Below are 27,196 nucleotides of genomic sequence, written 5' to 3'. Positions count from 1 at the left end.
TTTCATCGTTACCTGAAAGTGCATCTTTGTATCTGTAGAATCATCCCCGTATCTACAAAAAAGTACAAACACTGCAATTTTGCCACACCTTAAGCCTATCTAACCTGCATTTTCTGTTAAGTGCAAAACCTGTAGGAAGTGACACGTGCCCTGGTGCAGATAAGATCAAAGCCTGAAAATGAGGCAATGCTTGTCACTAGGAATCCAAGGTAGTTCAGTAGTTGCTGAGTCTTTGCTGCAGAGCTATTAAATGGCTGAAGTAAAAGCTGAAGGGGAAACTAACCAACAGTCTAAGCCTAACACCAGGGCCATATTCTGGAGCAGGATGTCCGTTCCCCTGCTCTCCATGCACTTTCACCACCACAGACTCCCGCCTTTGTTACCAGTTTCAGTATGCAGGCTGGGCCAAAAGGGCAGGGAGTCAGCCTAGCAGAAGAGGAAAAGCACAGTTACTGTGAAGGTTGTAAAGAAGAGGTATGAGGCACACACAGACTAAAAATAGAGTATCTAATGCCAGGTCGTTCAAGTGCACCCCTCCAGCACATCCCCAGTTTCAGTGCTGGTGTATGGATTGCTGGCGTATGGATCGCTGGCTGTGCCGCACACAGTGTATCTGCGCACAGTCAGTACGTTACAAAACACCTATGCAGCTAAATCTGTTGAGTGACATAAGTCCTTTTTAAGTGTCACAACAGCTCCTCTTACCTTCTCCTCCCACAAAATGAGGCTTCATTTCATAATGTCACATTTACATGCCAACAGACTGCTGCATACTAATGTGCATGCGTAAATGCTTAGCAGTTCCAAACAGCTGATATTTTGAAAGTGAGTACATTGTTCGCTCTTGAAAGAAATGCAATCTGTACAATACTTGTAAGAGGGTAACTGTGAAGATTAATGAACAACTGTCTATACCAGTTCATTTAGGTTTCTCCCTTAAGTCTTGCAGTTAATTATGCTACAGCTTCTTCTAGTTTTTAAAATGCTAAAATTGCCATTAGACATGCACAGACGTGATCAAAATCTGAAAGAGCAAGAAGAGCTCAAACTGTGCAAATGCAGAGACTACTATAAACACAGTTGTGCTTTCACTATATTGGCATCATACCTTCTTGTAAAGCACATCCTCATTAGAGATATGTGTTGGGAACCTCAGTGGGAACAGGAAGAGAGCAAGCTCTGCCTGCTGTCCAAAACTGGTGAGAGAAAGATCCAGAAGTAAGTGCTATCAGAATGCTGTAACACAGCAAAAGCTGTACAGGTAGGCACTGTGAAATGAAATACAATAAGGCTTATTTTTAAAGGGTGTGTTTCATGTGCACATGAAAAAGTTTTTCTGTAAAATAACAACAGTTTCATTTAAAAACCAATGCAATTAAAAGTATCAATTTTAACTATACAAATAAAGTGTGAAAGCCATGGTGGAAAAGCAGCAAATGTTCTGAAGTAGCTCCTGTATCCTGGGAATAAGCTTTCAAATTTGGGTTCTGATTCAAGACAGAGATAATGTGTTTACCCATCAAAACAGATTTTAAACAGATGACCACCTTCTCTTTGCAGTAGTGGGCTATCTGAAATGAAGCATGGTTTTCAGGACCCTTCTCTCCCCCATGCTGGCAAAGAATTATAGGACACTAGTAAAAGGTCTGGAGCTCCTATCTCAGTAGGAGAGGTGCTAGCTGTGCTGTCTTGTGCCTGCCACAGTTTACATGCAAAGTAAACGGCAGGGCAGGGCAGTGCACAGAGTGTGCTCAGAATAGCAATAGCCCATGTCTCCTCCTTGCCTATAGACTACGGTTCCTGGTGCTGTGCCCCTGGTGCTGATTGACACTTAATCTTGACAGAATCAAACCTCTTCCCAACACTTTTGTTACTGTATTATTTAAAGCACTTGGACAAGTTACTGCTAGGCTCTCACACAGTGTTAGTCAGAGACTCAGTGCTAAGAATCAGTTATCTGCCCGCTATCACATAAATTATATGGCACTGTTTTGCTCAATGTAAAGGATAAGTCAAAATGTTTTCATATTAACTGCAAAGAGTTACCTCCTCTCTTCAAGAAAGTCTAACATACTATGGAAGAAAATACTAGACCCTCTCAGATACTATGTGTGATGAAAATGTAAGAAAAAAATATATCTTGATACACAGGCCTTTACACTACCTGAAACAGGAACATCTTAATAGAGGGGTTAAATATTGAGTTTCTCCTTTTTAAAAGCTTTACAGCAGCTTTTCTGTCTAAACTGTCCAGGAATCTGTTTTGTCTTCAAAACATACCAGGCATTATTTTATGATGCACAGAGACCTTAAATGCTAAGTGCATTTTTCTTAAGACATGTTTTCATTCCAGTGTGGCATCTGCTGAAACAACACGTGGGGGAGTTGGGTTCTGGAAGAAAAGAAAAAGTCAAGAGAAAAGAAAAAGTCAAGAAAAAAGAAAACTCAAAGCCTTCCTGTTCTGCACCAGGATCCCCTCTGGCAGTTGTAAGGAGAACACATTCTGTCACCTTGCTACCATGACACTACCTGACCCAAGGCTGGTGCAGTGTTCCAGGCCTGGAAAACCCCCATGGAAGGATATGCCACAGTAAGGGGCCCTCTGATTAAAATACCGTGACCCTAAAGTTTCATGTTATTTCAGATAACAGATACTGAGCAAAAGGGAGAGAGAGCCAGGTCCTTAACGAGCCAAGAACATGAAACATGGTCAGCTGCAGGATTCTGTACGTCTGGAAAAACAGTAAGGTTGATTTACTTAGGCTGCAGAAGATGGTCAGTACCAGAAAGCTGAAAGTTTACACATGCTTTCTGTAACAAAAAGGCAAGTTTTCCTCTCCATTACTGAGTCAGCCACTGGAAAGAAGACCATGCATTCTTTCTCTTGCCATGAGGACCCAAAGCAATTTCTCTGACTTTCTGGACAATTACAAGCAGCAATCAATTTCACATTTCCTCTCTAATTTGTGAGCTTCATCCTGAGAGAGCTTACCCTGAAACACAACAGTTTACCCTTCTTATTTGTAATGCTGGTACCAGGATGCCAGAAGAGCTCCAGCTGATCCTTCATGCCCAGGTTCTGAAGCAGAGACAACTCTATGTTTAATGATGAGGAGGTGGGGATATTAGCTCTATACTATCCACACTATCTCCTTCATATCATGACTCCAGTTTGCATGCTGTATAAAGAGGTAACATGTAATCCACATGGTGAACATGAAAAACACCCTAATATTAAATGAACAATTTAAAATATTAATACCCTTCACTGAAAACTGGAGTCAGTCCTCTAAACACATCTCAACTAGAACACTAAGAACAGAAGGAATCACTGAACAGTACAGAGAAGCTGCAGGCAGATGCCATTTTTGCACGGCCGTTTGTTTACAGCTTTAGCTGTATCATTCTGTTGCTATAGATAACTGTCTTGCAGCACCCACATTGACACGCTTGTCTGCACCGTGCCTGGAAAGCAGAAAGCACAGGTACTGATCATATGTAGCTGAGGCTGGCACAGTGCTTAGAGTACTGAGCAAGACCCACCAAGAACTGCCTCAGCATGTGGCTGACTCCAACACAGAACAACTTTTGTGTATTTCAGTTATATTGCAGTCCCCTGAAGCAGCTGGAGATGGTTTCCTAGAGGCACTGGCAAGAGGAATGCTCCTAAAGCTTGAGTGATCAATTCATACCATGCATAGATAAATTAGTTATTACCACACAATAGAGGACAACAAGTAAGCCCACTGGCTAGTGAATGGAGTTTTGGCAACATAGCTTAAATAGCTCCAGGCAGCAGATGCACACAAGTGGCAAAACCAAGCAGCACAACTGGCTCAGAGGGCTGCTTGTGTATGATGCTGACCTGAAGTGAAAGGTTCAGTCGCTAGAGAACCACAGTGAGATGAGACCAGCAGAGATGTGAGTGAAGGCCAACACAATTATGGCTATGGACAGCAGATATGTAATAGTGAATGACAGATCAGCATGTCTGCTCTAATGCCAGTCTCTAGCAGGAAGCTGTTCTAGATCCCCACAAAAAAGAAGTACCTGATCCCCACATCTTCAGCAAATGGTAAGCACAGAGAGATTATCTCACAGGACCTGACAGAGGAATGGCCTCTGGGAAGCACACACACACCAAGTAGAAAAGAGAGTCACTGTGTCCCTGGGCCCACACTGGTAACAACACCTACCAAGACCTTGAGAAGGCTGTCCAGGTAAGTGAGTTTTCACGACGGCTATTGCATTCCCAGTTACCTGAAGCCTACAGCACGTTACACACACTACAGGCTTCAATACCTCCTCAGGCTACTCAGTGAAGCTACACTATACTTCGGTTCAGCTCTAATATATGACTGTGTGTGCATTTACTAAAGTGAACACTAAATGGTACTTCTCTTACCCTAATCAGTGATGATTATTTTAGTCTTTTAGCTTGCTGTTAAGTAACAGTCCAACTGTGATAAATTAATCACAAGTAAAGACAATAAGAAAAGTCTGGCATCAAAGGTAATGGTTTCAATGACAGAAAAACATCAGTATAATGTAATACCACCTCAGGTGTTCTCATTCCTCTTTTATATGAGAGTGTAGCTGCTGAAATTCAAATGCCTTTTAAAATAGGCTTTGGCTGAATAATATAGGAGAAACTAAGCTGAAAACTTGCTCTACAAACTGTTTCCCCTTAATTCATTCTGTCCAAATACTGTTGAACTAAACTCTGAAATATTTTGACTCAACTTTCTAGTACTTTCTGTCCTCCCACAGCAAAGGGCTCCTTTAACAGAAATCATCTCTCCTGTGTTTTGTATTTTTCTCTTTATGGTCGTACTGTTTCAGTGCTGCTGTTTGGACTGATCCAAGGAGTTTTCAGCAGCTCATGTCTTTGCCCTTTTCTAGCTGGGAGGCACACATACTGATTTATGGAACAATGCACCAAAATTTATCTATGGAATGGTTTTCTTTAAGAAACAGCTGGGAGGAGGGGAAGAGTCTTTGTAAAGGTAGATCAGAAATCTCAGCATCTTGGAACTTCTGTTTGGCCTCAGTTTCTATATACATGGAAAAGTAGGAAATAGCTTATGGAAAAGCAACCCAAAGTAAACATTTCAGATGTGACAAGTGGTATATAACAGTTATTTTTAACAATGAGGCACTATCTTTGAAAGACAAAATAGAACTTGATACTATCAAAATGTAATGAAAGGCACGCTCATAAGCAACTCTCTTCACTAGCTGTCTGCACTCTGTTTTACTGAGCCATCTTGGTATCTAAAGTAGGTCTGCTGCATCTCTTCTGAGCACAGGTCTTCACTTAGCGTCCTCCTTCAGAGATGGACATATCCCCTCGCATCTCTTTCATGCTTCCAGTTTTTTTCTGTTTCTTGGATTTCTTCAACATGTGGACCTAAAATAGAAAGTTTAAATGAAAGTGAGCAATTAAGTATCTGTAGTCACCTATAAGCAGACCTAAGGCAACTAACACAAGTAAAATGTTGGAACTGCAACAGAAAAGCGTTTAAATACAAACTACCAGAATCACCTATCCTTAAAAAGCTACAGGATTGACTTTTTTCCCATAAACATATATACACATGTATGTGGACATATACAGATAAGTGTACATATTTGTGTGCGTATATATTCATGTGCACACATATATATACACATTATATACAGATTAACACTATTAGTCACTAACCTGATAGATTTAAATATTTCTCACTGGAAGGACAAAGTTAGGCATGTTTTCTCTTATTTTTCTCTTTCCCCCTTTTTCTCTCAGGAAAAGAACAAAGTTTAACATACTGCAAAACATTTGAGGTGTGACCCTCTTTTTCACCCATTTTGACTCTGCAAAGGCCATTTTTCTGGTAGCCCTCCCAGTAGGGCTACACATTTTCCAAGATTGACAGCAGCAACCTGTTTCTGAGAGTTGAAAAGGCATCCTTAATGTAGCAGACAAATGTGTACACCACTGTGCACGAGGAGTCAGCTACTGCAAAATGTTTATTTCACAATTTCAGAGTCAACAGAGAAGTTAAATTCTTAGGTAACTGATGCTCTTGTCCTTCTACATATACATTGAGGTATGACTGTATATCACCCAGACAGTGACTACTCCAAATTCTCTTTTTCTCAGGCCCTCCTCCTCCGCTACTCAGTCATCCTTTTTGCTGTTCTCTGACAGACCTTCCCTCCTCCAGCACAACCAGCAGACTGCTTGCTACCTTGCAGATGGCATACTGCCATGGCCCTCATAACTGTGGTCTGTCTCAGGGCAAGCAACGCTGCCTGGAGATCTCAATGCTGGGTAAAAAATTTAAGTCATTAGGCTGAACTGTTTTTCTAAACACAAGCCTCATGTGAGCCAGTGGAGAGGGTCCTCAAATCATCCTCTGCAGAAACTGCTATGTTCCTATCCAACAGTTACCATACTGTGACAACAAACTCCTTTACAGTTAAGCATCAGAACACGATAGGCAGTAATATGATAATATCCACTGGAGAAACAAAGTCAACTTGCTAAAAAAAGATCTACAGCCAGTACCTTTGGTCCTGCAGCAGAAATTATAATCTGGCCAGGGGCCTGAATCCAGGGCTCTCCATCAACTTGAACTGGAATTGGCTTTAGGAGAGTTACACGAAAATATGAGCCTTGGGCTATACGGATGCCTGATCGAAAACCACCTTGGACTTGACCCTGTTTGGAAGTAAAAGCCAGGATATCAATCACCCCAATAAACCAGAAGCATAAACATTAGCTACACTTTTGGGTGGTTAGAATTTTACTCTCACCTGACATTTTAAGTTATTTTACTTAGAACTGCTTAGGCAAAACCTGCACAGGATGCCTTTACTGCAGCGTTCATTATTTTAAGTTAGTGCATGAAGACGAATGCAGATACCCCTGTGGGCTGCTGCTGGCAAAGTAACTTACACAATGAAGCCATGTGTACACTCAGGTTGGCCAAGGAGCATGCACTCACAAAGGTCTTGTTTGCTTTTATTTCCCCCCACCATAACATAGCAAACACAGTTTCTAAACACCTTGCTATACACACAGACCAGCACATACATCTGAAACTTGGGTCTAAAAGCACTTTATCAAACAGGGAGAGAGAGTTTTGCCAAACTCAACTCCAAATATATATATATATATATATATATATATATACACACATATATATACATATATATATATTATGTACTCAGCTGAGTGTTGACTGTAAAAAGCAAAGCAAAGTGAACTTTCCTGCTACACATTCTCTTGGGGAACCTGTACAGACACCAAACATGGAAGTAAAAACCTTAATAGAAGATCACAGAACCAGAGCATGGGTTTGTTAACATTTATATTCCAGAGCAGTGGGTACACACCTTGTTGCTTCTAATTTCACCCAGCTTTTAAGGATCTCTACCAAACTACTACTTCTAATAGAATGTTTTATATTTGCCTTTCTTTAAAAGATCTAAATTACAAAATGGTGAAGTTCACCAACACCAAAGATCAAGCTGCACAAACAGTTTTAAGCACCCACCTTTCCATCTCACTGGTTGTATGGGCTAGTTGTCTTTACTTGCCTGATCATATATACTTTTTCCAGCAGCAGTTTTCTTAGTATAATGAAAGAAATATGAAGACAAAAACAAGCCAGCACCTCACAAGATTGCATCACTAATAGCAAGCCATTGTTAAAATACGTAATAATGGAAGAATTAAAATTGCACAAATTGAGTCATAATCATCTTTGCAGAAGGGTACACCATTTGCCTCACATAGCATCAGGATCAAGGGCAGTATCAGATTCTCAGAGACAGGTGTTGGAAAGCCTGTGGCAGACAATTACAAAAGCCACCTGTCTAGGGGAAATGACTGTGATCAGGTATAACAAGAATTTTCACAAATACACCATCTGTTTTTGTAATATCAGAATAAACCCTTGTTTTCATCCAAGAACTGTTTGGCTTTGACACCATGATATTTATATGTACCATAACGCATATACAAATATATATGTTTGCATTTCACATGTATGTATATATGCATATTTCTGGCCTTGGCCTTGGTTCGAAACCTGCTTAAGTTATGAAGCATTTCCCCATCCGCTTTTAATAAGTTCTTCACACTGCTATTACTTATTCTTACCCCACCACAGATTTCTTTGTTTCCATTCCACCCACTGTAGCCTGGCACTTCAACCTGGACCTTCACAGCAGGCCAGTATACAGGCAATGAGAGTGCACTGCTCTCTTAACAGGTATTACAGCTGCAGCAGAACTCGACACCCCAATCCCTTGTTCACAGACAGCTGATGCTGCCCATTAATTCTGGTTATGGTCTATAACCATTTCTGTGTGACACAATAAGTACCTGAATAAACAATGGTTAAACCTTAACACCGATGCATACTTCTTAGGACTAAGCACTTACAATGCACTCTTTGTTACAAAAGTAAACTTGTCTGAGAAAATGTATGTTTCCTCAGCTCTTAGGTGGGATGCCAACTCACCATGTGAACAACGCCTGTCACACCAACAACTTCCAGCAGCCCATCATCAATGCGTGGCTTCTCAAAGCGGTTATCACTGTCGGACCCCCAGAGGTCAGCTCCGGACCCCCAGCTGCATGGAGAGCACACCACAGTGACCTGCTGTCTGCCATGAGCACCCTGCCTAGCTCCCTGCTGAGGGTGGCTAGTTCCACAGGCCTCAAAAGCTAGACACTCCACAGTGTTTCTGCACTTCAATCCTCTGAAATGCTTCTAACACAATTTTGCTTTTTGTGCACTACTGACCCTCCTTAAGGCAAATCACTTGTTTATTGTTTTAGTGCATTGACTGCTCAGTACCAATTGGGATCTTTTCTCCTCCATAGTTCTCTTGTGCAGCGTACACTTGTGTGTGCGCACATGTGCACACATGTAAGGATACGTGTATTTGAATAAAAAGTTGAAACATTTTCGACTAAAATAGAAAGAAGTACAGGCAGTTTAAGACAAGAGTGGCCTTGGAAAAATAATCGTATGGCAGCACTAGTTACTTGCTGGTTTTGTACAGAAAAAGCCCTGCCTCTACCAACAGCACATTTAAAGAAACCAGGTTTCCTGCAGATTTGCTTCCTCCTTCCTTCCACAGCAGTAACTCGAGCTCCCTGCAGGTGTCAGGACAGCCCCACAACCCTGCAAAAGGTACCTGAACTGTGGGTTTTCCACAGCTACCTGGGTAGCATCACCAGCTACACAGCACTGACCAGCTGACTGTAGGACCTGGACAGTGTCTAACAGTTGAACCCTGCTCAGGCACCTGGTCTCTAGCATGCCAGAAAGCATGTGCAAGTGATGAGCTCTGATCCTTTTGAAAGTCATGGTGAAATCCAGTGGACTGTTCAGTCTGGGGAAGGCTGGAAATGGTAGTGGGCAGAAACCACAAGCCTACTACCATGTCTGAAAATTCATGGTTTATGGGAAAACTGCTCCATAAGACTTCTGAAGACCTTTGGTAAGGAAATCATTCCAATTTACTGTTAGACACAGAAGAAATAGCAAATATACAGGGGTTTGCACTGGGAAAACAAGATAGTGGAGTGACACTGAGTTTCAACAGGGCAGAAAAATTATGTCAAAATGGTATTTAGAGCCAGCTCCTTAAGCACTATTGCAAAGGGAGCAGGTCAGGCAATAATCAAAAATACCAGTGATAATCATCTATTAATCTGGACCATTTAACATTTATTTGATGCTCAAATATCAAGCAGCATTTCCACACATAAAGCCAGACATGCATCCACACAGGGTCCTTCCTCTCCTTTTTACCTGGGTATATTAATAAAAATGAGTCCTTCAATACTTGGTAACTCCACTTCTTGCTGATCCACTTGAAGCTTTATGTCTTTGTGGAGATTTCTGGTATGACTTATCTTCTGCAGCCCAACTTTCACGTAAACTCCTTTGTTGTGAAACCTAGGAGCAGACAAGCATCCTGTAACTAAAAGGTAAGGCCCAGTGTAGCACTTTTCCTTCTATGAGATATGGCTGAAGAGATTGTCAGTTAAAACCCTCTCCAAATTCTTGTAGCTTTACTGCAGAAACAAAGCATAAGTCACAAACTGCTGCTTTATACACCTTTTACTTAAGGGATAATTTGTGCTGTTGAGGAATGTGGAGATCTGTGAAATTTTATTACAGAGAAATCAACCCTTCTTAAAGCATTGCCTGAGTGCAATGACTCTTCGAAATGTAAACTTCTGGGAAAACTGCAGTTTTAATTATGATCTAGAAGTCCTAATGAAGCATTTTTAAATGTTTTCTCCAGCAGTGCTTGAGAAACCTTTGCAAGTCTTTGCTTCACATATTGCTCATTCATTTGAAATACACTCAGCTGCAGAAACTCAAAACCTGTGACAGAGCTCTAATGGCTCTAATTTTAGAGTAAAAAAAGATGGAGAAGACTTTATGGCATCCCTAGAAATATAAAAATATTTTAGGAATTATGAAAACAAATGTTAGTTAAACACACACAGTATTTTCTTCTACAATGGAAACCTCTTCATACACAGCCTTCAGGACAACCTTAAAATAAAAAGTGTAAATTTTCATTGTTTGACCCTACTAGCAAATGGTGTCACTGGAATCCAACTCTGCAAAATCTCTTGTAGCATTATGTCTAAATGCTGTAGACATTCACGTGGGGAAGACAGACAGTTTAGCATGTGGGTTACAGTCAACTCTTCAGACAGAGACTCTTCAGTTCTTTTACATTATTACACTAGGAATGATTAGTCCTACATGCTAACAGTTTTAAACAGCACTGAATTAAAGGGACCTGACATAGCACCACTTAACATATATTTAACGTAAGCTTCTGTTCCAGACAAGACAGTAAGATGTGCCTATATTAAGATGGGTTTTGTCTAATTTGGATACAACTGGAAAATAATGGAGTATCAGTAGGAAACACAATAAATAGCCCCAAGAAGTATTTTCGTCGCATGAAGAAGGAAGCCTGCAGAAACTGAAAGAATACAACACAGTACCATAACTGCAGACATAGTCCTGAATTACACGACTTCAAAGAAACACTTATGGACCACTGCGGTCCACAGGATCAGAGACACTGAATACCACAACAAAGGATAAATCTGTCAGAGCTTAAATCCCATCACTCCGTTCTTGCATACATATTTATGTGTCTTATTGGTCTAAGACCAGGTAAGAACAAACTGATTTCTGTAACATTACCCCACCAATTCCTACCCAATGGTTCCGAAAAAAAAATAAAATTATGATTAAAATAGCCAGCCGAGCTGGGAAGGTGATGTTTGCATACCCAGCACTAGAGAGAACCATCTCTGCACATCCACACGTGTGACATGATCGGGGAGAAAGTGCCAGTGGAAGTTGTCAGTCTACTGATAGCTGTAGTCAATAACATACTAGCTTGCCCACTTTGGCAGAAAGAATAGTCATCTCCTGAAGCAAACCGTTGGGAAGGTACATTTGCAGACAGCAGTTTCACCACAGTCAATTGGCAAGGCAGGAAGGAGAAAGCTGTTCTTGAAACAGTCTCCAACACCTTATTTGTGCTGAAGTAGATCAAGGTCTGTATTAGGTGCGACCCATGTTGCAGTCACTGCTGTAAAGGACAATGCTGGGGCTGAGAGAGGAGAGCAGGGTGTTACCTAAAGCTCATCCATCCCCATGGAGCCAGTGATCCCCACGTCAGCTGGGCTGCAGCACTTGCACCATTATGTCATCCCAGAACTATTTGGAAGGCTTGCTAGACTACAGATATGTGATTTCTTTTCTCATCAATTTCAGTGATTATGGGAAGCAGTAAGGGTTAAGGGCTGCCTTGGTTGCAGCGACCACGAGATGGTGGAATTCAGGGTCTTGTGTGGTAGGACCAGTAGAGTAGCAAGTAGAATTGCAGCCCTGGACTTTAGCAGGGCAAACTTTGGCCTTTTCAAGCAATTGCTAGGGGAAGTCCCATGGGCAAGGCTGTTTGAAGGTAAAGGGGCCCAAGATAGTTGGTTGGCATTCAAGGAGTGCTTTTTCCGAGCTCAAGATCAGAGCATCCCGACACGTAGGAAGTCAAGGAAGAGGGCCAAGAGACCTGCATGGCTAAATAGGGAATTGCTGGGTATGCTCAAGTGGAAGAGGAGAGTTTACAGGTCATGGAAGGAGGGGCTGGCCACTTGGGAGGAATATAAGGCTGCTGCTAGAGGATGTAGGAAGGCAGCTTGGAGGACTAAGGCATCCCTAGAATTAAACCTGGCGAGAAGGGTCAAGGAGAGCAAAAAGAGCTTTTTCAAATACATGGCAGATAAAACTAACACCAGAGGCAATGTAGGCCCACTGATGAATGGGATGGGTGCCCTGGTGACAGAAGATACAGAGATGGCTGAGTTACTGAATGCCTTCTTTGTCTCTGTCTACTCTGCTGCAGGCAGTCCTGAAGAGCCCTGTACCCCTGAGACCTTAGATGAAGTCAGGTCAACGGAGCGGTTTGCCTTAGTCGATGAGGAATGGGTTAGAGACCAGTTGAGCAATCTGGACATCCATAAATCCATGGGTCCAGATGGGATGCACCCATGGGTGCTGAGGGAACTGGCAGAAATCATTGCTAGACCACTCTCCATCATCTTTACCAAGTCTTGGGAAACGGAAGAGGTGCCTGAGGACTGGAGGAAAGCAAATGTCACTCCAGTCTTCAAAAAGGGCAAGAAGGAGGACCCGGGTAACTATAGACCGGTCAGCCTCACCTCCATCCCTGGGAAAGTGATGGAACACCTTATCCTTGGTACCATCTTAAGGCATATCAAGGATAAGAGGGTTATGAGGGGCAGTCAACATGGCTTCACCAGGGGGAAATCATGTTTGACCAATCTCTTAGCCTTTTATGAGGAAATAACACGGTGGATGGATGATGGCAGAGCGGTGGATGTGGTCTACCTTGACTTCAGCAAAGCAGTTGACACAGTCTCCCACAGCATCCTCACGGCTAAATTGAGGAAGTGTGGTCTGGATGATCAGGTAGTGAGGTGGACTGTGAACTGGCTGAAGGAGAGAAGCCAGAGAGTTGTAGTCTATGGGGCAGAGTCTAGTTGGAGGCCTGTAACTAGTGGAGTGCCTCAAGGGTCAGTACTGGAACCGGTATTATTTAATATATTCACCAACGATTTAGATGAGGGAATTGAGTGTACTATCAGCAAGTTTGCTGATGACACTAAGCTGGGAGGAGTGGCTGACACGCCAGAAGGCTGTGCTGCCATCCAGCGAGACCTGGACAGGCTGGAGAGTTGGGCAGGGAATAACTTGATGAAATATAACAAGGGAAAGTGTAGAGTCCTGCATCTGGGCAGGAACAACCCCAGGTTCCAGTACAGGTTGGGGAACGACCTGTTAGAGAGCAGTGTAGGGGAGAGGGACCTGGGGGTCCTAGTGGACGACAGGATGACCATGAGCCAACACTGTGCCCTTGTGGCCAAGAAGGCCAATGGCATCCTGGGGTGTATTAGAAGGGCGGTGGTTAGTAGGTCGAGAGAGGTCCTCCTTCCCCTCTACTCTGCCCTGGTGAGACCGCATCTGGAATATTGTGTCCAGTTCTGGGCCCCTCAGTTCAAGAAGGACAGGGAGCTGCTGGAGAGAGTCCAGCGCAGGGCAACGAAGATGATTAAGGGAGTGGAGCATCTCCCTTATGAGGAAAGACTGCGGGAGCTGGGTCTCTACAGTTTAGAGGAGACTGAGGGGTGACCTTATTAGTGTATATAAATATATAAAGGGGGAAGTGTCACGAGGATGCAGCCAGGCTCTACTCAGTGGCAAACAATGATAGGACAAGGGGTAATGGGTACAAACTGGAACACAAGAGGTTCCACTTAAACTTGAGAAGAAACTTCTTCTCAGTGAGGGTGACGGAACACTGGAACAGGCTGCCCAGGGAGGTTGTGGAGTCTCCTTCCCTGGAGACATTCAAAACCCGCCTGGACACATTCCTGTGTAACATTATCTAGGTGTTCCTGCTCCGGCAGGGGGATTGGACTAGATGATCTTTTGAGGTCCCTTCCAATCTCTAGCATACTGTGATACTGTGAAAAAGTACTATTATTGATTGATCTGCATGCTTAAACCATGACACAAGCAAAGGAGGAAAGTGCCTCTCCACACCTTTTAAAATCACAGTCTCACCTGAGATACAGAGATCTTTTTTAATTCTTGTTACCAGCATACAGGTGCTACCACAGCACTAAGCAAGGGTGGGAAAGGTACAAAGAAGTTCTGACAAGTGCGTTGCTCTGATAGCAGCACTGCTCTCCCTCCTGCTAAAGGTTTGAATAAGAGATATTTCTACTACCTCAAAATTTCACTGAACTCAACACTGCAGTTATTGCCAAATATGTATATGTAACGACAGCGCTTCCAAAAACTGGTTTGGTGCTCTCTCTTGGTAAGGGGGGGTGAGGAAAAAAAGAAAAAGAAAACCAAACAAAGCCCCCAGATTCTGTGCCTGCAAGTTCCTGGCTAACTTAAGCCCACCCTGTGCCAGCTCTATGTCAAGCAATGTTGTTTGTGGATACCTGTAGCATTTCAAGATTATCAGTCATAGTGTAAGTTGGAAGTTATGCAATACCACGAGTCACCCTTCACCCCTGGTTTCCCAGGATTACCTGCTATTGAATTTCCCTGGTTCTTCTTCTCTAGCATGATGAAAGTCCAAGCTCAACTCCGCGTCAATGCCAAGACCACAGTAATTGTTCATCTGTACAATCTGGCAAAAAAGAAAAAAAATCGTATTATTTCCTCCTTGCGTTCACAAATGAAGAAGTTCCAAAGTTTTCAACAAAAGCAAGGTTCGTAGATGACCCTCCCGAGACACTTGCACCCCGACAGACTCTGGAACACATTTTCCAGAAACACTGTGCTAAAAGCAAAGCTGTATGGACAATTGTTGACGTGTGTAGTCATTATTTCCAAAGTGTCTGAAACTTCTAAATCTAATCTTTAACTGCAAGTAACAAGCATAATACGGAAGAAATAAAAACAAATGCAGGAATAAAACCAACCCACCTTCTCAAAGCGATTCTATGCAATATCTGCACAAGTTGCTCAACACTAATGCCACTGTTGTTTCTGGCACTGGCTATAGGTTTATCATGACATGACTGGGAAGATGCTCTTCCTTACTTTGGAAGGGAACAAGCTTATGCCAAGTGAATGAAGAAGTTGACTTCACCTACTCAGCTGCTTTTAAATGGGTCCCTATATGCCAATCTCCAGTTTCTCTGGATTTCAACCATTTCTGCAATTAATTCTTTCTTGGCACACCAGCTCATTCCATAGCTTTTCTACCCTAGCCCTTGACTCTCCCCACCCTTCCCCTTTAAAAAGCAGATTAGGCAGTCATGGCAAATCAACCCCTGTCCTGACCACATGAAAAATAGCTGGAACTTGAGTAACTTTAATCCTCCAACTGACACATAATGCCTAGGATTTTCAGTGACTGGACTATAATCTTGGACACCTGCTACCATACTACAATTTCCTACTTTCGTTTTGCCGCCCTTTGTCCAATTTCCTTGTTTTATCTGAAGATAAACACAATCACGATTCACACAAAGCTCTGAAGTTACCATCTATAACCAACATTTTTGTTTTCCTAAACAGAAGTAAGAAATACAGACCCAGGTACAGGAAAAAAAAAAAAGAAATAGAACAGGTGCCAAAATAAAACAGATGCCATATATGCAGGCACACAATAGGAGTAAGATGACATAAGGATCTATTTCCTCTATTTGCTAGCAACTCCTACTCATTTTTTTGAAATGTTGCAAGGAAAGGTGAGAGTACAGTGGTGTGGGGAGGAAGTGCTTTTTGGTTGACACTCCAGATTCATGAGCGTTCTGGGAAGTGTTTGGTGTTGCTTTAAAAAGGTTTTCTTATTTGAGAAATAAATTTCTTCACAGCTGAAGCAGATAGGTATGCCATTGTCGCTTGAATCTTTTCATTGATCCTCTATCAGACACTTTTTGCCAAGCAGCTATGAAGTGTGTTCTGCAGCCAACCAGTCCTACCAGAATAGAAGCACCAGCTCCAGATGTATGCTGTATTCACTAAGGAATAGCTCAGTAATGCTCAAGCTCAAAGACAGGTAAGCAGTAAAAGATGAAACTAGGTTAGTATCTATCTATCTTTGTGATTTCCACTAGAACAGCATTCCTAAGAATCAAATCTGAATGGTGCTCAGCTCACCTTTGGAGGTTCAGGTTCTGCAACACCATTCTCTGCACCTTCAGAGGGCTCATCTGCATCCAAAAGGATAGTCCAGCGGTCCATAAGAACATCATCTGCTTCATCCACGGAAACCAAAATGGAGTAGGGGTCCTCTCCACTGTAGCCAGCTCCCCAGCGCAAGACCCTCCCTAAGTCGTTACCTGGGGAACAATGAAGAACTCCAAAATATGACTGCATTTCTCAAGTCAGCTAGAAGCATCAAAAAGTGTATCCGCCCTGTTTCACAAATCAGACAGCATTAAGGTGCTCCAAACAAGTCACAGAAGTAGTGAGACTGGACTGAAAAGTTAACAAGCTGAAAAAATACCTGAAAGTTGTTGTGTTGCACGTGGGCTTCATATCACATACGAGAAAAGTTTTCATAAAATATGAAAAAACCTGTTTGTTACAGAGCTAAGAAATCAGGGAGCAGCTGAATTCACTGGTTTATAGCAATGGCTGACACACCTACGATTTTGCCCTCTCCAGCTCCTGCCCACTCACACACACCCATGCCACTCGTTTTTCCTTCACAAAGCAATGACTGACAACATTTCCTTGAAAAGCTGATACTGCACTGGCTTCCAAACACCAGCCAGAACTGAGTCATGGCATCCCTACTGCAAAACTGAGATGTCTGTCAGATGGATAAATAAAGACAAACTTTCTGGAGGACTTCTGCCCTCAGAAGAATGGTGCTTGCTGAGATTCTCACCTGTTCCTAAAGGTAAGATGGCAACTGAGGGCTCTGAGCATGCCAGCTTGTGCCTGATCTCCTCCAGTGCACCGAGGACCCAGCCGACAGTGCCATCCCCTCCGCACACCAGCACTCGGAAGGAGGGGACTTTACAGAACGTATGAAACCTCCATTGAGAAACAAAGCACAGGGTAAAATAAATGTTACAATGTGGTACGGGAAAAGCAAGTCCTCTTAATATGCTACTTAAAATAACACATTATTACTGTATTTCTCCTTTCTCCCTGTACCACTACCATCAGTTTCTGGATCAACTTCAACAAAGTGAATGGAACAATAGGAACTTTTAGATAAAGCTGTCTAAAAAAGTGAAAAAGATGCAGCTAAGATTCATCACAGCTACAGAGAAACTGTTAATCACTTCCTTCTTCTCCAAAGACAGACATCTAACTATTCATAATTTCAATGTGAACATCTGTAACTCTCTAAATTCTAGCAGAGATGTTGATTAGTGGTAGGGTTTTTTAACATGGTCAGTCATACGACTTATAATACATTTTCTTCTTCTCAGTCCTATTTTCCTGGTCACTCTTACCTTTTGCAGCTTTTCATCCTACGTACCTACATATGATGCAAATTAATCTTTATTTCCCATTGCACAAGAAGCTGTGAACAAGTGGAAGCATTTTGCCATAAAGCTACAGAAGGATTCCGTGGGCAAACCAAAATGAACTAATTACTGAAGTTGCAGCTTGAACTACATTAGAAAGACAACAGAATTATCCAGTTCTGACAAAAAGCTTAGTCTGTGCAACTTGTTTTCTCTTGCCTCCTGTGTAAGCTGCGTTTCTTAAACAAAAGCTTTTGTTCTGTAGAGTTGTCATGAGAGTTCTTTGTTAAAGCAGTGCTGAAGGAACAAAGTTACTCTTGAGTAGGCCACAACCATCACTTTCAGTTTTATGAAGCTGGTAACAAGTGGTGTTGATTAAACCAAGTAATTGGTTCCTGCCTCCCTACAAGTGCGTTATGTTCTGTTCCCTGTATTTAGAAATGTTGCAGCTGTGACCAGGCAAGCCCTGTTACTTCTGCAATTGTGGCCAAGTTTCAAAAGTCAGATAGAAAATTTTATTATAGTTTCCTGTTAGTTCCCATGAAACATCAAAGGAATAAAAGCAAAAATGACTCCTCGTGGGGCAGTGTGACATTTCTCTTTCCATCCCCATTCGATTACAGAATATTTTTATTTTTAATAATGATTAAATCTGTGTTGTTGTAAAGTACGTATCACGTTCCCAGGACTGGGCTCTATTGCAATTGACATAAGCATGTCTACCAGGAACTACTGTGCTCTCTTTTTGTTACAGAACCAGAAAGTTTAAACCTGTTTTCACAATGAGAACCAGTCAGGAGTGATCCACTCCTCTGGTCTTCAGGCACAGAACAGAAGCAATTTCAATCTTCCCTGGCAAGTGAATCTGATCCATCTTTAAAAAAAATAACAAAGCAAAACAAATAAAAAGCTTTCCAAAATATGATGACCTACCCAGGCAATGGGCCACCATTGGTAAGTTCAAAGACCTGATGTGGGTTTAGCAGCTTTCTAAAACTGTACAGCAGGTCCCGACCTTTTAGACCACCGCTTTTTGGATTCACAAACACAAGAATTGGGCAGCAGTTCTGTGGTATCTTGGAAGCCTGAAAGAAGACAAGGAAAAGGATTAGCCAAAATCATTACTAGGCAGGAAAATTACTACTACATCTAAGAAGTACCTCCTGATGCTTAGTAAAAACATACATATTAGATAAATAAAAGGATTCAATGTCCAGACAAGGGGTAGGTTCGCTGCTGATCTTACTCTTCTGGGAAGTGAAGTTTCCTTAAACCACTCCAACTACACAGTTGATCCTAACATTAAAACCAAAGTAGTCCTTCCCACATGCTGACAGTAAACACTCCATGCCAAACAACAGTGTGAGGGAGGAGGTACCTTCCAGAGTCATGTACAATTCAAACACTTCCTTGCAAAGAGATAATTTCTCCCCAGAAGAGCTGGAACATCTGTGTGAAGTTTCGTGGTCATCTTAGAATACGTACTAATTTACAAGGACAAAATATTGCAAAACCAGAGTGGTTGGGGCAAATACTGGCATGTCCCTACCCATGAGAGGCCAAAAGCTTCTTTAAAAAGTAAGTATTTATAAGTTTTAATGGGGAGGATTTGGTGTCCTTACTAATCCTTACACTTCTACTGAAGCTGCTGCTGAAAGGGCTCTCAGAGCATGGCCGTGTGACAGGGGAGCCTGGTGCCCATCGAGAGACCACTCCCCAAGACCGCTTCCTCTGCATATGGCAGAGGAAGGATATCCTGGGGTGCTCCATGGACTGCATGAGAATGATACCTGCAGCCCCACCGGAGGGCACCCAGACACACCCCTTGGGACTGGTTTTCAGTCAGCCAGCCCATAAATTATGCTGTAAGAAGATCTGTGTGTCTTCTACAGAGATCAGAGAATGCCGGCACACCTTTCATATCTGCCACAGCCCCTACCACCAGGAAAGTCCATGGGCGTTTCAACGAGCACGCTTCAAAACAGAAAAGTTTAACACAGTCCCTAAGTCGTGGTAATTTGTGTCTACAAATCGGACAGCATTCAGGGAACAGCAATTTGTCACGCAGCTGACAGGATGGACTCAGGGAACAGAACAACAGTGCTAAATATAAGTCAATTTAGACAAGAATGATTCAGGGGGCAGTGAGGCAGCAGCATGACTGCAGCGTGCAAACACGCAGAGAGATACCAACAGCTACAGAGGGGAGGAGACAGCACAGGGAGAGCCTGTCTGCTGCTGCTGCGAGCAACCACCAGAGCACAATATAAGGTGAAGAAAGGTGAAATCAGGGCAAATTAACAAATAACTTCGTGGGGAAGCAAAGTGATGTTGAGATACCTCAGACTACTGTCTACCTGTGATGTAATTTGGATGACTGAAACCAAATGTTCATCTGGGGTTTTCCAGTATTTGAGAGATTTCCTCAAATTCTGCCTTCCTAGAAGTGCTGGGTGCTAATCCTCTGCAAGCCATATCCTCCCAGACATGTGAAGATACCTGCAAACACACAAAAATCCTTCTCCTCTGTGTCACTCCCTGCACAAGCAATGCCCTCTGATGTTCAGCATGACTTGTAGGCACAAACAGAAAACACAGTGGGAAGAGGAACACTAAGCAGGTAACAAGGTTGATGATTGTCTTATGGGAAAGGTTTCACTGCTTTCAAAATAACTATCTTGGATAGACATAGGCTGCAAAGCTGTCCTCACAGCCTCCAGAGAAACCACGTTCACACCATACTGTGATGGCTGTTAGGTCAAAACACCTCTCACCTCCATGTTCAGTTTGTATTGGAAAAGGGGAAGCAGTCATTCAAAGCGTGCCCAACACACAACAAGGGTAATACATTTATTTCTGTCAAGCATATGGAAAGGATATTTGAAGCCAGAAAAGGAGGTCTAAGGAAAACAACTCATGCCACTGTCACAAAAGGGAAGGACTTTCTTGAGTCTTGTGTGGCTCAAGGATCCACACATCCAAATGAGTAGATTTCCTCCCCTCCAGCCATCACAGACATTACTAAAAACAGTAAGCAGAGCTCTAGTTTTTCCAGAAGTAAAGCCCTTCTTATTACTCCATCTGTTCTTGCCCCATCATCTGCCATATCCTATTACAAATGTTCCTCTGAAAATCCCACAAGCAAAGAAAGGCAGAGCAGCTCTGAAAGGAAACACCACATCCCTTTGGGGTAATGGGGCAACCTGTTCCCTTTCTGCACTCCTTGTTCCAGCTTCTAATCTGCCCTGTATTTCCACCCAAACACTTCCCATTTCTTCCTCTTCAAAGCTTTTTTACTACATAAACTTCATCCGCAGTCACTTCAACTTCCCGAAAAACATGAGCTATCTGAACCCTCAGGATTGGTCTAACGCCTGGAAGGTTGTGGGGCTTAATAAAAAAGGAAGTAAGGGGATAACAGAAAGAAACAATACTCAGTTCTGCTGCTCAAAGTAAATGAAAACATTTTCAAAGAAGGACAAGAGAAGAGAAACCAGTGCAATGTTCAAGTCAAATAAATACCTTACTTGAATGTGGACAAGAACATGATGACCTTCTTCAGGAAGTAAGTTTCTAAAAATACTGGGTTTGGACATCTAGAAGTGACATGTTGAACACATGTTTTATATTACTTGCTTTTACAGACAAGTTCTAATGCGCTGGGTTTAAAACCAAGTAACTAAAATAATTCACAAGGAACTGCAGGGAATCGCAATGATTCTTGAGATGTAAGCTCCAAGGCATTCAAAAGCACAGCTGTGCTTTGGAAAGTCGACTAGGATCTCACCCAAGTAAATATATATTGTTGCAAATACGTATTTACAGTTTCTACAAAACTGCCATCTAAATTTCCTAATTGTCAGTGTCAATATTGTGCCAGAAAAAAGTGAAACATTTACCCTGAAAGCTAGGACGACTCACAAGCAGCTGTGCAGAATGCCTGGGGCTAACAAAATATCTGTCTGTAGTGTAAACAGAACAGCCAAAGCACTCGAACCCATCCTTGTTCAAGTATCTTTTAATGTAAATCCCTAACTATACCTGTACCTGTTAGGACTAAACATGCCTATATAGGCTAAATAGAAGTATTCTAGAAAGTGCTTAAGCCTTACAGTTAACTTGCTTCCCACCACCACGCTTAATTACACTTAAAGGATTAAGAAACACTGCTGAGCTGCTAGATAAAGGCCAGCTTTTAAGAAAAACAGTTATTTTCCAGTGGGGGTTAAAAATCCTGTGACAGTTTGTACAGCAGAACAGGGAATTGCTTTCTGCAGATGCTCCACTACAACTACAGATGGCCACAAGGGTAGCGCTCTTATGCTGCTGAACATGTTTTAATCCCTCAGTCAAGCCCCAGTGGGGACACAGAATGAGTCTGTTACTGGGCAGAGGCGGATGTGTGACTCACTGCCTGAGGGCTCCCTTCCCACTTTGGCCCTGGCTTCAGTGGTCTGCCTGAGGAGTGAAATGTGCAGAGGGGTTTTGTGCTGGCTGGTGTTCAGGAAGGAATTTATTGCTCGTTTCTTAGAGACACATGAAGGAGGCCGTGTGATTTAGACACTCTGACAGTCACTGTGAATTGCTTAATTTGTCAGAATTAGCAAAGAATGGCTTCAGACTGGGGCAAGATAGTCAGTATCCAAACGAATACCCTTTCTGTTGAGTGTACTGTGTAACCGCATCTGGGCATGAAGCAGAACAAGGTGCTCTGTGCCACAGGCCGGCCAGCACAGCCATCACAGTGCATCTTCCAGAGTGGTGGAATCTCTCCAGGAACTGCAGATACCTCTGTGACAAGTAAGATCCAACATTTGCAAGCTGGCTGGCTGTAGAATCTCCTGTGTGCAAGGACTCACAACACCCTAAGCATATACTTCCTCCACCCTGGCCAGAAAGACGTCATTGCATCTGATGAGGAATGATGTGCAAGGTGTTCGAATGCAACCAGAGCAGTAGCTGGGTCAATAGCAGGAGAGGAACTGCAGCAGTGGAAGGAGGGTGAAAAGTAACCTTGCATGGTGTTTTGGCAAAGAGAGTCATTAAACAATCACTCTTTTAAGTTGAACACATTTGTGTGAGGAATCAGTAGAAAGAATGAAATGTAAACTTCCACACCCGTATCTACTGCTCTTGAGGAACCTAAATGGAGTGCGTTAGAGGACACTCCACCAGTAAGTGGCATTAGTGATAAAAACATAAAAACTTGTCACTTTCATGATGATACTGCTCTTGTAAAACTTGCTGCTCATTTCCCTTTGCAGTACCAGCAAACAAGCAGTTCTGGTAACTTAGCTTTCAGTTCAAAAATCCAGCCCTGCAATGTCTTTCACCTTAACATTTACTAAAGAGAAATACCAAACTACCCAGCAGCTAAACAGCTTTCTGAGAGACTGAATATTTTTTACACTCCAACAAAGTATTTTCATTTACTTGAATATTATGAAAGTGTTTAATTCTTAAAGGCCCAAGATCATGAAACAGTAGAATAGATCAACACATGTGATCACACTGATTGTTTGACTTTCTAATGCACAGCGCAAACTCATTCTACCTTCAAACTTTTCAGTAATGACAGTAAGAGGATGAATTGCTTCTGGCAGACCTGACCATGCCAGACTAGAACTGAGCCTCCTCCTTAGAAGGTATATGAGACAAAGAGCAAGTGAATCTCACCTCATGAAAACAAAGGACTAAGATTTACTTTTGTGCTTTTCTTGTGCTTAGGGGAGATTCTGTTTGTTTGGTTTGGGGTGGTGTTTTGGTTTGGTTTCCGTTTTTTTGTCTGTTTGGTTGGTTTATTTTAAGTGGCAATTTGGAAAAATCATTCATTAACCAAAACACTGTGGCTTTTGTTTTATTACCCATTCCTCTTCTAAGACTACACATTAGCCCTTCATTCCCATTCCTTTGTATTTCACTCAGAAGAGGAATGTGAAACAAAGAGTAAATGTAATCCTGTGTTCAGCTCCTGGTAGGTACTTCCTGGTGCTGTATTTAAATAGTTACATATATAAAGTATAAACAACGGCTGACAGTATCATATCATACAAGTATAATCTAGGTTGGAAAGTACCTTAGGAGGTCATCTACTCCAATTGCTATCCAATGTAGGGTCAACAAACACTCATCAGTTTCCCCTGGGTAATTAGTGAACGGTGTGGCCAAAGCACATAAAAACAACACTTGAAGTATTATTTAGATTAATTAATCTTGGCTTATTTCTGTGAGATGACCAGATACAAACAGCACATGCTGCAACAGAAACAAAATGCATATGCACATGTACAACCCCTCCCTCTCCTAACATAACATAAATTCATCCCTAGCAGTCCCTCAGTTCAGAAACTGCAGTTTCTGAAAAAAACTTGCATCAGATAATTATCCGTATTTTCCTGCCATCAAGAAGTTCACTTCCAACATACTTAGAGTCAGAAAACCAGACACATGTAATCCACAGAGAGGAGAATGTTTGATTTCACATACCATGCACCAAGTCCAGGCTTGTAATACATTTGCCTAAGCCACCAAAACCAAGCATCCAAAATCAGTGCCATCTTCATGCTGCCTTCTGTTTCTGGTAACAAACTCCGAAAGTAGTTTGGATGAGGGGGAATGTTTGTTTCTAGGGGTCTCACAAAACATAATGCCTACATGTGCACAGGAAGGCAGATACCATTTTTTTGGAGGGTGGATAATTTTTAATCTTGCCACTTTCATGTAGCACTATGACTAATATCTGCTCATACTAAAATATAATGTTGCCCTCAGAAAACTTTGACAAGCCTAGGACTCTTTAAATGGTAAAAGGAGAGATATAACAATCCAAGTCTGACTACTGAACTTGAGACCCTGCCTTCTAGAGTTGTTTCATAGCTCCTAGTTATTAGGTATTTTTAAGTTTTCAACTTTCTGTGAGGTTCTAAAGTCAAACCAAGACTCTAAGTTAGTTCACTTGCCATAAAGCAACTCCAGAATGCCAATAACTACAAGATAACACCTCAGCAGGAAGCAGCTATGGCTACACTCTCTTTTGGACAGAACCTACATCATCCTGGTTAAGAAGCACTTTGCTCAGTGAACCATTTCCCTCTTTTCACCCTGAATCTGCTTTTTTAACATGAAATCTACTATAAAACCAACTGATTCATAGGAAAGTGACTTTTAGTCATAAAAATTAAGACATCAGAATCAAGCATGAATTAGTGAATGGACTCTTGCACTCTTTCAAAAGACTATTACTTTTCCTCTGGAATACACGATGCAGCATTTGAACAAGGTCAAAGTCCCTCTGCTACAGAACAGGGAATATGAAGATACTGTAAAGGTGAAGATTAGCAGTAGCACTTTACCTCATGGTTAGTGAGGAAATACATTTAGTCCCCAATACAAAGTTGTTGTAAGCATTTCAAGACATGCCAGCTAAAATTAGAACCCCACCTAACTTTCTGATCATTGGAAGAAATAAAGAAGAAAAAAGATTTTGTTTGGATTTTTTTTCCCATAGTTATGCTGTTGCATAGTCATATAGTATTCCTGACAACTCAACCATAAAGAAGTGGCTTAACTTGCGGAAGTGTATCATAAACACAAAGTACAGGCTCTCAAGTATTTTGTTTTATCACACTGCTTACAGCAGCTCACTTTATGGCTCCCTTGAATAAAATGTATTTTTATTTACTTAGCAGAAAAAGTCTTAAGGTGGTTGTTTTTCTTTTGAAGACATATTTTAAATACAAACCCATCTCTTACCACAACTTCAGGTATCACCACAACGTTTAGAGGCTTGTCATTGACAGTTGTATCTTTAACTAGCATATATATTCTTTCAGCTTCAGAAAAGCATGAAATTTCGAGTACAACAGCACCTGTAAAGAAGCATCAGAACTGGGTTTTTCTTATATATTCTATTACTATCAGAAAACCTGTATATCAATCACAGCAAAAGTTTACTCAGTTTACTCAGGACATTGTTCAGTACACGTTACTCTGCAGCACTTGTGGTTGTTGGTTAGCAGTGAATTGGGCTGTTTTGATTTTTAATCTTTCCTTCATACCCCCAACCACAATCTCGATTTTTATCAAAGCAAAGCACTTTGAGGACAAGAGGAACTGTAGCACAAAGCTACTGCATATCTGAAGACTTCCTCTGGGCTTCAGAAGTATGGCCTGTTACTCTCCATCATAACCAACAGATTGTTGTCCTCATGCAGAAGTGACAAAGGTACTAGGTTTCATTTTGTATCTCATTGTTAAAAATCCAGTAGTTCCATTCATTAACAATATCCCAGCAAGAATTATTACAAGCAAAGACTTGGTTTGAGAATCACTTTAAGATCTTTATGTTGGCTTAGGACCTGTATGGGGAAGTTGGGGAAGAAGAGAAGACAAAAGGGAGAAATGAAAGAAAACAAAATACTGACAAGTTAGTTTAAAGTAAGATATTTAGTGAGGAGGAAAACAGGGTAGGACAAGATCAAAGTGCATAATGGACAGCATATGAGATGTGAGCTGGTACCACAACCTGGCTGCAACCAAAAGCAAGAGAGTCAGGATGTTCTATTCTTCACTGGCATATAAAAGGAGAAGGCACATATGAAAGTTTTATGGTTTTCCTTATGACAAGTCAATATTTACTAGCCACGTGGAGACAGCAAATACACAAAGGAAGCATGCATCAGTCTTCAAAATCACATTACAGAAAGATTCACTTAGCAGTCATGTGAAAATTAAGCCTGCCAAAGGGTGTGAAACATCTTAAATATGAACACCTAAATGTACAAAAGAAATTCCACACTTCTAAGTTTTCCCAAATACAGATCTCCACCTGACCACTGCACTAAAGCTGTACAGAGCCACTGCTGCTCCAGCTTTCAGAAACCTCATCTTCAAGCTTGCTGAAATAAAGCTTGTAAAGCAAAAGCAGAACAGCATCTGAAAGGGTGAATGCAGAGTTAAGTGCGCTGATTTTCTTCAGAGGAGCCACTGAACTCCCACTTAAACTGTGCTAGGAAACAGTGATGGTATTGTGAAACCATCAAGTTCAAAAGCAACACCTAATTTTAGCATATTAGAAGTCAAAATAAAGAGAGAGTACTCTAAGGGCTTTTAACTGTTTGGTGGTGTTAGACTATTCAGTTGAAGTGCAACTTCAAACTCATTTTTATGGTGAAATGTCTCCACTTTCTGGTACGAGGCATAAAGCCAACCTTTTTGTTTTCAATAAGGTAACACTAATCCACTGCTCGTTGTAAATACAATTCACATTTTACCTGAGGGGCTGAGACTAACAGACTCCAAACTTAGAGACTCTAGTACTAGGCTGCAGTTTTGAAAATAGGCATTGTTTGCAAGACTGAAAATCTTAATGCTTACCTTGTGCTTGATAAACATGACTCACAGATACTACATTTGCTGCAAAGGGTAAAAATACAAACATTTTGGTACATTTAGAGTAAATATTTAAAATATTTTTAAAAGTTACACAAATATAACATAAATAAATATTAAAAGTTACACAAATATAGGGAGAACCTCCAGCTAACACTTTCCCTCTCCTAAGTTTACTTTGCAAGTTAGAAAAGCTAAACTGATTTTCATAAAATGTGACTATGA

General features: G+C 41.7%; 1 protein-coding gene across 2 annotated transcripts in view; it reads right to left on the bottom strand.

Annotated features, from left to right (window-relative positions):
• Positions 1-4,804: 4,804 nt before the first annotated feature.
• The window catches only part of DGKQ (diacylglycerol kinase theta), an 81,873-nt gene continuing 59,481 nt past the window's right edge, over positions 4,805-27,196 (bottom strand). For both annotated transcript variants that reach the window (XM_057408910.1, XM_057408911.1), the window contains exons 14-23: positions 26,957-26,995; positions 25,334-25,449; positions 18,515-18,666; positions 16,990-17,138; positions 16,254-16,435; positions 14,672-14,772; positions 9,819-9,965; positions 8,517-8,628; positions 6,554-6,706; positions 4,805-5,410 (exon numbers count right to left, since the gene is read on the bottom strand). In XM_057408910.1, the coding sequence (XP_057264893.1) occupies positions 5,318-5,410; positions 6,554-6,706; positions 8,517-8,628; positions 9,819-9,965; positions 14,672-14,772; positions 16,254-16,435; positions 16,990-17,138; positions 18,515-18,666; positions 25,334-25,449; positions 26,957-26,995 (1,244 nt within the window). In that variant the 3' untranslated portion in view covers positions 4,805-5,317. The remainder of the gene's footprint in view (positions 5,411-6,553; positions 6,707-8,516; positions 8,629-9,818; positions 9,966-14,671; positions 14,773-16,253; positions 16,436-16,989; positions 17,139-18,514; positions 18,667-25,333; positions 25,450-26,956; positions 26,996-27,196) is intronic.

The sequence above is a fragment of the Pezoporus wallicus genome, unplaced genomic scaffold (assembly GCF_028554395.1).
Source record: "Pezoporus wallicus isolate ANWC-B61680 ecotype Strahan unplaced genomic scaffold, APGP_CSIRO_Pwel_v1 contig_7292, whole genome shotgun sequence".
NCBI lineage: Eukaryota > Metazoa > Chordata > Aves > Psittaciformes > Psittacidae > Pezoporus > Pezoporus wallicus.
This window is presented reverse-complemented; position numbering and strand designations above follow the sequence as displayed.